The 13,257-nt window shown below is 36.2% G+C and overlaps 1 protein-coding gene across 1 annotated transcript; it reads left to right on the top strand.

Annotated features, from left to right (window-relative positions):
* The first annotated feature begins 4,598 nt into the window (after positions 1-4,598).
* LOC137942860 (UPF0481 protein At3g47200-like) lies at positions 4,599-6,106 on the top strand. The gene has a single exon (XM_068788589.1). It carries the CDS (start codon positions 4,599-4,601, stop codon positions 6,018-6,020), a length of 1,422 nt encoding a protein of 473 aa, XP_068644690.1. The 3' UTR covers positions 6,021-6,106.
* The last annotated feature ends 7,151 nt before the right edge of the window (positions 6,107-13,257 follow it).

Genomic DNA, 13,257 nt, shown 5'->3' with positions numbered 1-13,257 from the left:
GTGCAAAGAATCAAATTATAGATTTCACAATATGAGGATAATTAATTATCGTTGCCATGAGATGAGATTTTCAAGATATTGAATGCAAACTAGATCATAAGTGCATTTGATTCCAAATCTGGGTATAAAACATACCCTTCCTACAATTTCTAGGAGCATCTTTTTGGCTTAGCTTTTGCAAGTAATGTGAAATTGAAAGACATGCTAGACAACTTCTTCTTATACTAAGCAATTCTAGGAATACCTAGTAGTTCTGAGATTAATTTGTGTGATGGCATATGCATGGCATCCTATTAGGTCTTTTATTTGTTTTCCTATTCTAATCAAAGAGGTTGGGGAACCTATAGGTCTCAAAATTTCAAGCCTTAACCTAGGTTTTAATCACACATTTGAGATTCAACATTGGATTTATATAGAGGGGTATAAGAGGATTCCTTCATCTAACAAATCAATTTAACCTTTAAAGTTGAGTCACGAGAGAGTGAGTCTTTCCCAACCTTCATTTCAAGCTGAAAGTCAATTTAAAATCATGCATCAAAGTGATTGATGGGTCATTACATAGTCTAACACTAAATCATTTTGAGCCACAAATATGGGATTCTCAAAGTGACGTAAGACCCATACGTTAATAATTGCTTAAATAAAATTATTAGTTTAAGTAGGTGAATCTCACATCAATTCTAATGACCAGTAAGCGTACATCTCTATTTTTGCAGAAATTCAGTTTGCAACTCTTTCATTTATGTTGGCACTGAATTATACCACAACTTACGAGAGTTCATCTCTCCTTTAAAATATATGTTTCTTCTCCTGTAAATTCTTCACAGGACAATCAGAAGCCACGATCCGAGCGAGCACTGAATTCGAAGAAGAGTACTGGAGACTGGTGATTATCAGTCATGGATGATTGCCATGAGAAGCATATACATCTCCTAAAATGCCTGGTGGCTACATCCCATACCATACGCGGAACGAATGAGGAAGCCTACGAGCCTGATATTCTGTACATCGGCCCTTACCATCGGAAGAACAACAGGTTGCAGGCTATGGAGAAGCAGAAGTGGAAATATCTGCGCAACTTCTGCTCTCGGAATGACGGGTTGACCTTGATAACGTCCTCAACAAAGTCCAGGAATTGAAGATATCAGCGAGGAGTTGCTACTTGGAGAACACCCTCATTAAGGAAGACAAGTAGTGCTCCATGTTTGCTTCATTATCGAGCTTATCCTCAAGTCACAGGAGGAAAAGAGCAGAATTATACGAGACAGACCTCATATTTGCTTCTTCTTCCGAATGGATTCCGAGATGTATAGCCAGAGATTTGCTCCTGGCAGAGAACCAGCTTCCCTTCGTCTTACTTCACTTATTCAATTCCTTTGCCAAAACCGTCTCCTCTCTTTTTCTTGTAAGCCTCTCTTGTTTACTGTTGCTTCCGTTCTGTTTCGGAAGGAGTGGTTGGTCTAACTTCTCTCACGGAGAAACATAGACGTCCATGGAAGTTTATGACCCACGTCTTTTCCATCAGTAGTTACAAGAAACCGATAAGCTTGGTAGAAGTTTGGCTTATAAATACAGTGTTTGGTCATCAATCTCGTTCACTCACAAGAACCCTTCAACTTACTATCACTGAGAGTGATCAGAGAGCGGAAGAACCAAATAGACCACCGGTGAATTTTATGGAATCTGATCGTATGGAGGGAGGTAAAATTTTGGGCTTCAATTTATATTTTGTTCAATGAATTAATTAAAAATTCATGATTAACTTACATCTATGTGAACTTCTCCAAAACCACGTACCATAAAATTAGCAAAGCAGAATCATCCATTCAAAAAGATAAGGACAGAAAGTCATTCCACGCAGAATCAACAAGCAAATAGAAAGTGATTACAAATACGACTTTAAATTAGTCAAAAAGTCAATAGCCTCATGGTACATTAAGAAAAGTCTTATGGTCAATGAACAAATAGAAAAGTGAGATGTACTATAACAAATACAAATACAAGTGGTAAAAAGAGTCAATTGTGTCTTAGTACACTGCAAAAGTCTTCCAATGGGTTCACATGGCCTTTGGATTCTCTTCTACCTACTACTAAAAATATGAGGCTTAGATGGTCACCTACCTCGTCACATGCTTAGCATATTATGTAACACATGAAAATATAAAAAAAGAAAGTATAAACCACCATTTTTTTGTTATGTCCTAAGAGACATTTAGGTTGTGTTTGGAACACAAAAATGGACAGAAAAGAAAAGAAAAAGAAAAAAAAAGGTTTATTTTCTCTTGTTTGGATGCCCATGGAAAATGAGAAAAAAAATGGAAGAGAAATATAGTTTCTCTTGTTTAGATACACGCGAAAAAGAAAATTAGTAATATTAAAATTTTCTCTCAAGTTTCTATTTCTTTTTTTTTCTCTCAAAATTCCATCTTTTTTTAAGAGAAAATTTATTAACTAATTTGTCTCTTATTTATCTTCTTTAATGATTCTCTGTTGCCAAACTACAAAAATAACTCTCCCCTTCTATTGTCTTTTTTTCTTTTCTTTTCTTTTATGTGAGTTCCAAACAGGCGATTAGGCTATAAAATAGAAAAGAAAACTAAGAAGAGAAAGTTATACTCAAAGTAGAGAAAAACATATGAGAGAAAGACATGGAATTCAAAGACATAAGAAAAAAGGAAAAGGGGAGAAAATTTTTTTAGACTCCCCTCTTTCCCACATTACTCATCTTCTTTCCTCCTCTGCCCTTTTTTCATTGTTTTTCTTTCTTTTTTTCTTTTTTTCTTTTATTCCCTACCAAGAGTGGATTAACATAGAGGTTGTCAGTGAGCAAGATGATTGGGAAGAGGGCTACCCCTGTAGTGGGGAAGATGGTGGTGGGTGGGTCACTAATGCCCTCCTCTACTTCATTGTAAGTGAGGTCTCCCTCCTCACTTGCCACCCTCTAGGTGTTTGTAGGGGAGAGACTCCCACCCTTTTTTAAAAAAAATATAATAAAAAATATTTGAGGATAATCTTCAAATTTGAGATACTATATTTAGAAATAAGACCAATTACAAGTTATAATTCCATACACGACCATGCAATTCAAATCTAATGGCTAATTAAGGTAACTCAATTAATTAATTTTAAAAAATATAAAATCACACAATTACACTTTTTATTTTTTATTTAATATTTTTTTATTAAAATTTGGCCTTTAGTTTTTTCCCTCTTAAACCTGGGACAAACAGAGAAGGGAGATCCCCTCCATTTTCCGCGTGGTAGGAGAATCCCAGGCGGAGCCCCTCCCGCCCCTCCTTTCCTACTAATTACCCCCATTTCTCCTTCGTTTCTAAATACCAATTCAGCCACGGCCTTTGTGTTTGTCTCCACAGAGAGAAAACCCAAAGCAAAGCTCAGCCATCAGACTATTGATTTCAGAATTTTCAATACTCAGGAACTCGATTTGTGGATGATTTTGACGAGTTAGCTGCATGTGGAGTTTCGTTGTTTGGATAAGGAGTACCTAAACTTCAATAATGCCTGCGATTTCTGCTCGATTTCTGTCTGCCTACTCAAGCAGCGCGAGTCATATCATTTTTTGTTGAATATGCTGTGTTTGTCTTCGTTTTAGGTTTAACACTAGTGTGCTTCTCTTCCCTTCCATTAGTAGGCAAGAAAACACGATTACTGCAGGAGTGAACAGTACTGGTTTTTCTCACAAGTCAAGCTTCTCAGCTTCCAAATGTCAGCGACGTTGGTTTTACCGCCAATCTTTGGAGCTTGGGCAACACATTGTTGGACTTCATCGGTTGTTCTACACTTCTCCGTTGGGGGGGAGGCCTGATTGGGCGATTTTCATGTGCGCCATTTGCTTCAGTCACCTGGCCGACTTCCTAGAGAGCACCTCTGACGATTCCGGAATTTCTTGAGTTGCTGCTTGCAGGAAGATTCCGATGCTCATCTTTCTGACCTCCCCCCCCTTTCGTCACCACAGAGCAATCCACTGAAGTTCACTAATTCACCGTCCTCAGCTGGGATTCTTTTTCACTAGTCCACCAACCTGTAATCTACTAGTGAACTTCTTAGCTTCCAAATACAAACAGTTCAGGAGGCCGCCCGTGGGAGGGGAGGATGACATGCCAGAGAGAGAAAGAAAAAACAGAGTTGTTTTTAAGAATATTTTTTCTATTTTTCTAAAAAATATATTTCAAAATGAAGTGAACACTCTAAATTTACAGATTCCGTTGTGAGAATTTATTTCTTTGAAATCCTGTTAACCACAATGTAGCCAGAGAATTATGGGTGGCTATTAGGTGGCGGTAGCTTTGTTTGCATCTTCCGTGTTTTAAAATTATTTTTGTGCAAGACTTGTGGCAAATTTACTATGTTTAAGTCAGTCAGAATCAAAATTATATATTGATATCATCAATTTGGGCATCGTTGTTCAACTCATCCAGCCAGGTCGATCCCATTTTTATATATACAGAAGCTGTGAGCAACTGAGTCGCCTCTTCCACTTGGTGTTTTAGTGACCGATCGCCTTCTTCTCCTGTAAATTCTTCCTAGAAATCAAGATCCACCATTCGAGCAAACATTTCCTACTATCAGAAGCAGTGATGAGTGGAGACGGCGATGATCAGTCATGGATGATTGCTATGAGAAGCAAATACAGCTCCTTAAATGCCGAGCGGCCTCATCCAGAGCTACCCACCATCGTCCGCGTGTCTCATATCATACGCAAAACAAATGAGGAAGCTTACGAGCCTGAGATTCTCTCCATCGGCCCTTACCACCGAGAGAAGAAGAGGTTGCAGGAGATGGAGAAGCAGAAGTGGAAGTATCTGCGTGATTTCTGTTCTCGGAACGATGGATTGACCTTGGATGACATCCTCATCAAAGTCCAGGAATTGAAGAAATCAGCAAGAAGTTGCTACTTGGAGGACATCCCAATTGGGGAAGCCGAGTTTGGGGAGATGCTGCTGCTCGATGGATGCTTCATTCTGGAGCTTTTCCTCAAGTCAGAGGAGAGGAAGTCTCTTGGTGAAGAGAAGAAGTATCCATATGAGAGTGACCTCATATTTGCTTCTTCTTCTGAGTGGATTCTGAGATGTGTAGCCCGGGATTTGCTTCTTGTAGAAAACCAGCTCCCCTTCTCTGTCTTACTTCACATATTCAATTCCTTTGCCAAGCCCATCTCCTCTGTATCTCTGGTCAGTCTCTCAGTGAACTTCTTCAAAACCTCGTATTATACAATCAGCAAAGCAGAATCGTCCATCCACAGAGACAGCCACAAGAAATCCTTCCACCCAGACGAATCCAGCCTGCTTCACTTGCTCCACTTGGTTCACTCTCATTTCATGATAACGTCTGACCAGGAGGAGGACCCAGGAAAGAACTTCGACTCCTCTCGCTCTCTTCTCCCTCTTGTCGAGCAGAAACACCTCTCCGACGACCACCAGTCGCACCGCCTGAGGCCATTACAGACCGTCCCATGCGCAAAGAGGCTCCAAGACGCCGGCATCAAGTTCAAGAGACGCAAGGGAGGTAACTTCCTGGACATAAAATTCGAGAAGGGAGTGATGGAAATTCCGCACATTCTTGTGGACAGTTATACAAACACCTTCTTGAGAAACTTGATAGCGTTCGAACAAGCCAACCCTGCACTAGGGAAATGCTTCACCTTCTACACTGCTTTCATGGATTTTATCGTGAACACGGCTCAGGACGTGGAGATTCTGCATCAAAGTGGGATTATTGATCATGGGTTGGGAAGCGATAAGAACATCGCTTTGATGTTCAATATGATGTGCAAGGGGCTGATAGTTGAATCAGATGCCAAGGACAAATACCACAAACTGACCAGAGATATAATCAAATACTACAAGACTCCATGGAACATGTGGAGGGCGAAGCTGAATCGGGACTACTTCGGCAATCCATGGGCGATAATTTCATTTACGGCTGGAGTTTTGGTGATTTGTCTGGCTATCACCAACACCATCTTGGGCATCTACAGATACTTTCATCCTTCACCTTGAACACCTCGACTTCTCGATTATTGGAACTCCTGTGCTTGGTCTTTGTTGTTATGAACTTCTGTTCTCGTTCCATCTGCTTTAATTTATTTCCCATCCCATATAATGTGTTTTGGCTTTGTCTCTGTTGATTATTACAAGTGCTCTTGTTTACTGGATCTATGCTTATCTTTCTGGAGATCAAACTCAAGATGGAAGAATGCAATATGGATTCAAAAGGAATCGTAAACAAGAGTAGAAACAGTTACCTGACCTAATTAAGGGTACAAACACAATTTGCTAACATGAGAAGAAGCAATGGATATGGATCTCAAGAACGGAGCTAATAATAATAATAATAATAAATAAATAAATAAAATCAATGGCCGCTAAGACATTGAGAAAGTCTCCCAATAGGTTAACATGAGCCTCATGTAGCGACATAAGTTGATGTTACACATATAGAGGGAAAACATTGAATATATAAAATATCATTTGTGTTATGTCATGAGTGAGACTGGAAGATTAACATGTTACCGCTTCATTTATCACTCAATGCAATGTAACAATCCCATGAGATCAACTCATCAATAGAGATAATGTTTACATTTCCTAAGTCAACATTGGAGGTGGAGTCTATTTGAAAAATCACTCTGGGATGTCTTCTTCCAAAAGGATTCATAAAAAAAAATAGATAAATTAAAGTTTTAGGAGTTGTTATTTAATCTTACTAAACAAAGAGTGATACCCTACCTAAGGTTGATGTCCAAACTGACTTCAACATAATCTATATTTCTTAGAAAATGTGGAAAAAAAATTACTCATACCCTTTAAATTTTATTTTTTTATATTTTAAAATTGAAATAATCATGACAATCACCCACATCCCCTTCAATTTTATTACGACGTAAATAATTTAATAAAATGATATAAGATACTTTGAGATATCAAATATATTCTACTAAATTTTTAATTTACCTAGATTTAGTAGATTTAATCAAAGTTAATAATTAGGTTTAAATGAATCTTATTTATTGACAAAATAAAATTAATTATTTTAAAACTAATAATAAAATATAATTATGTAATATGAATTCCAATATTAACTATTACATAGATATGCCTAGAATAAGAGTTTAGATATCATTACTAGCTTTTGTTGGTCACAAAATCCCCATTCAACTTATTTTAAGTGATTACATATAACCATAACTAACCATGTACAGTTAGTAAGGTTAGAACATCATTTGAAATCAAGTTTAAGCTTCAACAACTCAAAGCATTTCAAATGGTCATCATTATAGCATTATAATTGTGAAGTTTCAAATTAAACAAAAGCAAGGAAAGATTTGGAGGATTTGAATGGTACATCAGCCATTTCTATATGTCCAATATCCAACCCCCAGCCCAAGTGAAGTAGAATTCAAATGGTCCTCATCTCAACTTTTGCATGGTTAAGCAAACAACTAACTACTAAAAGTCATGCATTCTAATGGTCCTCCTCCATGCATTTATATAGTCAAGCAAAGGAGAAGTTGCTAAAAAGAAGAACCATTAGAACGATGGCTCAAACAAAGGAATTCTAGGAAGAAAGCATTCAAATGGTACTTGAACCATTCGATTGGTAACAATTGAAAATTTGCAAAAGAAGAGTTCAAGTTTTGGTTTGGCCAAGATGTGTCTTCAAAATTTATCAACGACCTAACATAGTGATTAATAACCCAAATTATTAATTTGAAATTTTTTGTCAAAAAAATACCAATATTGTAAAGTACAAAATTTCCCTTTCCTAGCTAGCTCATTGATTCTATTTTTGGAAAAATGAGATCTATCTTATTTAAGACATTTTTGGCTCATTCGAATAAAGTAATGATTTCTATAGTGAACCATGATCTCTTCCAAATACTCTTTGACTTTGAAATAATATGTGAAAATTGAATTTGTGATTAAAAAACTCATCATCTATGGCTTTCAAAAAGTTACATACAACTGGTATTTTATATTTAAATTCTTGATTGTAATAAGAAATTTCTTGTTGAACTCGTGCACATTTAGTTTCATATCATATATTGGTGTTCAATTATCATTTGTGTGATTAAGTTTTTAAATATGATCATCCATTGAGTTGTTTTACAAGGGACTAATTTATTTTCAAATCAATATCTTAGGTTTCATAAGGGCCTTTTTATTTTCAAATCAAGACTATTGGGATTGAAGTGAGTTGTTGCTCACTTCAAAAGGCACATGATTAGGACTCAAATGTAACATTTTGATTCTTTATCATTAAAATTTTCCAATTTGAAAGAGTAGAGGGTGCTTTGTTAAAAAAAAAAAAAAAAGTATTTGCATTGTTCCTTGGGCAAGATTTGTGTAACTAAGTCTAACCCCATATCATGATCATTGTAAGCCTTTGTAGCTATTTCTAATGTGTGAGGCTAGTTGTGTAGTAACTAGGTGATAGACGTTTGTTTCCCATGATGAGTTGTCGTTAGTAGGCATTATAGTTGGGTTTGTTGTTATAAGTTGGCTTTTGTGTAGCCAAGTAGTTGTATTTTGATATTTGTCGCGTGTCTATTGTAAGTAGGGGTGGCTTCGAACCAAGTTGGCTCGAGCTCGGCTCGGTGCCGGCTCGGCTCGATTCGATTTGGTGTCTTTCGATCTTGAGCCGAGCTCGAGATCTCGAATCGGCTCGTTTAAATTAACGAGCCGAGCTCAATCGAATCCAGGTTCTGCTCGATGACTCGCGAGTCGGGTCATTAACGAGCTGAGTCAGGAGCAGCAGCGGCAGTGAGAACGAGAGCGAGGGGGAGAAAAGACTTCCTCCCCTCGTCACCGCTGAGCCCCTCCCGTCCGTTGTTGTCACCGTTGATAGCTACTCGTTGGTCGTCTCTGTCGCCATCGATAGCTGCTCGTCGACCGCCTCTATTGCCAACCATTCGATTTCTTCTTCCCCTCGCCTTCGCCTCTATTTTCGTCGCCGCCACCTCCATCGCAGCTGTCATCCTCGACCACATCGGTACCGTAACCCCCTTCCTCCACGTCGTCTCAGCGGAATACCTAAGTTCGAGGGAAACAATTCCCCCCCCCCCCCCCCCCCTGTGAAGATGATTTTGCACGTGTGAAATCATAAAGTTAAAAAAAAAAATCCTTAAACTCTCCTTTCTCATGGCTCTTGAAGAAATTAAAAATACATTTGAGTAGAAATAAGTTTCTAGGGACTATTTGTGTCTTAGGTTTTTTGTAAACATTTTTCCAATTGAAAATTCTTATTAAAAAATCATATAATTTTCTAAGTAAGATTTTCCTGCCAAGATGGGCTAGAAAACCGTATAGAAAATTTTTGAATAAGTATTTGACAGTTGATGCTATAATACTTTTAGCATTAGGCTAGGCAATTTTTATTGCAATTTTGTGTTTGACATTTTATTTGATTAAAAATTTATCGATAAGTATAGTAATATATTAAATTGATTATTAATTTTTATTTATTTCCCTAGAAGAGGCAATAAGAGGTCCATTTAATTTTCCTAAGAAAATTTTAAAATATTTCTTGTAAATTTCTAATAAGTCACGCATAGTAATAAGATTTTATTTAAAGTTTTTTTTGGAAATATGTATCATATGAAAAATATTTTTATTTTTTCCTAGAATATAAGTTTCAACCAGGAGCACTAAAGAGGCCATGGTAAATTTATGGCCAGATTCAAAAATTACAAAACAAGCTAGACAACATTTGGAGTAAAAAAGATTAATATTGGTGCGTTTTAATCCATTATTGAAATTCAATCCTGAACCTCCCCTATCATTTTTTTTTTAAAATGTATGCATAATTTTATATATAATTTATTTGACATATATTTTATATAGAGTATTAAATGTAGGTTAAGCTCAAACTCGGGTAGAGCTCGAGCTTGAACTTAGTTAAAATTATTAGGCTCGAGTTCGATTATAATTTTAGGTTCGAGGCTAGGATCAGCTCGAGATCGAATTCAAAATATTTAAATCAAGCTCGGCTTGAACAAGGTTTGGACTTAACTGGATTCAATGCCACCCTTATGTCAAATTTTAAGTAGAGGTTATTCCCAATTTTATGTAAAATGTAGGCATAATTTTATATACAATTTATTTGACATGTATTTTTTGAAAAGTTTTAAATGTATGTTGAAGCTCGAGATCGGCTCGAACTCAGTTAAAATTATTTGGCTCGGCTCGAGCTCTAGTTCGGGCTCGGCTCAGCTCAATACCACCTCTAGTTGTAAGTATCATTCGACAATTTGACTTAGTAGATTAAACTTGAAAATATAGAAAACACTTTAAGAGTAGATTTACAACTAAAGTTTTAGTTGTGAACCATTATAAATCTATGTTTTACTATTGATGTTATGTAGATTTTATCATTGCTTTAACTAAATTTTGATATTAAAAATGTAAATTCCACTTTACAAGGATTTGATTAAGTATTTTGTGAAGAACTATAAAATTTGTTACATAATCCCTCTCCCTACACACATTCTAGGTTTGTGTCTTGTTGAGACCTAACAACTGTTTGAAAATAATAGACGACTAAAATGATATAATAATGAGTGTTAGACTATTGATATTTTCAATTATGTTGATTGGCATTATAAGGTTATAAAATTAACCAATATATATATGGTAAATAGTAGGGGTGGCATCGATCCTAGCCGAACCCGAACCTGCGTATGCTCGAGCCGAGTTTGATTTAAATATTTTGAACTCGAGCTCGAGCCTAATAATTTTAACCGAGTTTGAGCCGAGCTCGAGCTTCAACATTTATTTAAAATTTTTAAAAAATACAAGTCTCGAGTTCGTGCTCCAACATACATTTAAAACTTTTCAAAAAATACATGTCAAATAAATTGTATATAAAATTATACATATATTTTACATAAAATTAGGAATAACCTCTATTTAAAATTGGGCATAAGGGTGGCATCAAATCAAACTGAGTCCGAACCTTGTTCAAGCCGAGCTTGATTTAAATATTTTGAACTCGAGCTCGGCCGACCCTAGCCTCGAAATTAAAATTGTAATCGAACTCGAGCCTACAATTAAAAAATTAACTCTTACTTATTTAACACCATTTAATATCAATTAAAATATTTATTAATTAAAAAAATTATTGTTACACTTTTTATTTCTTCATATTTTACAAAATAAAATAAAATAAGTAAATTAATTAGATTTAAAATATTTATAAATTAAAAAATACAAAAAACATATTTTAGAGTTTAAAAATACAATTTATTTGTATATTTTTATCACCTTATTTACGAAATAATAATATTTACAAATTTTAAATATTTATAAATTTAAAAAATCTTACTCTTAAGTCTTACCCATATATTATCGATTTAAAATATTTAAAATTTTAAAAAAATATACAAAAAAACTATTTTAGAGTTTAAAAATATAATTTATTTGTATATTTTTATCACCTTATTTACAAAATAATATTTATAAATTTAAAATATTTATAAATAAAAATAATCTAATTCTTACCCATTTACTATGGATTTAAAATATTTATAAATAATTTTTTTTATTTTTAAGTCTTACCCATATATTATCTATTTAAAATATTTATAAATAGAAAAAATTTACTCTTAAGTCTTACCCATATATTATCCATTTAAAATATTTATAAATTAAAAAATATATACAAAAAAGTTGTTTTAGTGTTTAAAAATATATTTTATTTGTATACTTTTTATCACCTTATTTACAAAATAATAAATTATTAAAAAATATATTATTTAATTAAAAATCTTACAAAACTTTACAATAATTTTAATTTGGCAAAATTTTTATTAACATAAAATCAAAAATTAAACAGTAAATCACATAAAAATCAATACAGTAATTAAACAGCTAAATTCAAATTAACATTATAATTAAATATAATAATTCTATTCAATTAACAAAAACCCTAAAAAATCACCCCTAGGTTTCAAGGGAAGGGGCGGCGAGAGGACGAACTGAGGGGAACAAAGAGAAAGAATGTTGGCGGCGAGAGGATGAACAGAGGGGAACGGAGAAAAAGAACGAGAGATAAGGCTGAGACGAAGAGAGAGTGGTTGAGCGGAGGGCGTCGAGGGCGAGGCCGGGCGGCGGCAACAGGGACGAGGCCGAGGCAGAGCAGCGGCCACAGGGGAGCGGCGGCAGGAGACAGAGCGACGAGAGGAGAGCAGGCGAGGAGAAAATCGTGGAAGAGATTAGAATTAAAAACATATGTGAGGGCTGATGTGGCATGTGCTACGTGGCCATTGATGACATGGCAAAAAGAAATATAATAAAAGTGACATGGTAAGTTACGTGGCAGATGATGTGTCAATAATGATGATATGGTAGACTATGAGTGTGCACTTTGATGATGGGGCGACACGTAAGTAGTCAAAGCGTACGTGTCAGTCAAATAAATAATTTGTGGTCTTCGTTATTATTATAAATAAGTTATTTTAAATCGATATTTGGGTAAAATTCCTAAAAATTTAATATATGGAGAAGCCTCGTCGGTGTCTGTCGCAATGGCGTCGAACCTCGAGAGCTCTTGAGAGTTAACCTTTCATGTCTCCGAGAGTTATAGAGAAGATTCGGAGACCAAAATTACGTACTGAGCAACAAAGGGGACTGGAGAACCGCCTTGATTCTACCTTTTCTACCGATCTGCTCCTACTGGTTCGAGCCATGGATCTTTGTTCTTCCGTTCTGCGGGAACTGTCGGCGGCTGCTGTTCCTCTTTACTTGCTTTGCCTCGTTCGCTTGTCCGGATCTTGGATTCTCTGTTTAGATTCTTTTGGTGATCTGTAAGATCTCAGGACCTCTTCAATGTGGTGAGGTCGCTCAATCTGTCCTGTCACTCTTTGCTGTGGCTGATGTGAGATCCTGGAGAGAGACGATAATAAATCGGAGGCGGAGAGACGAACCGACGAGTCCAAAATTTTTCCTCTCTCCCAACAGTTCTCCTCGAGCCTTCCAATTCTGCTCTTCCCTTATCAAATCGCGTAAAACGCTGGACGACGAAGAAGCTGAAACGTTACAGAAAATAAATCCCTCCCTCCCTCGCCTGTTTCTCGCTCTGGGTACCCCTTTTCGCTTCTCGAATTCTTACGAGGGAACAGGTTTGAAAAGGAAGAAAACAATGGCGCCGGAATTGCTGATGGCTGAGCAGGATAGGATCGCGGCGAAGCCGGAACCCCGGACAGAGCCTACTGCGGAGCCGGAAGCGGCTACGTTGCCT

The sequence above is a fragment of the Aristolochia californica genome, unplaced genomic scaffold (assembly GCF_029961685.1).
Source record: "Aristolochia californica isolate CCGP_79_NKW_82.1479 unplaced genomic scaffold, dmAriCali1.0.hap1 SCAF_10, whole genome shotgun sequence".
NCBI lineage: Eukaryota > Viridiplantae > Streptophyta > Magnoliopsida > Piperales > Aristolochiaceae > Aristolochia > Aristolochia californica.
Note: the sequence above shows the minus strand (reverse complement) of the source record. Positions and strands in the feature narration are given on the sequence as shown.

What these genes read in the sequence shown, in the direction of transcription:
- LOC137942860 (XM_068788589.1), top strand. Translation starts at nt 4,599, where the DNA reads ATGAGTGGAGACGGCGATGATCAGTCATGGATGATTGCTATGAGAAGC.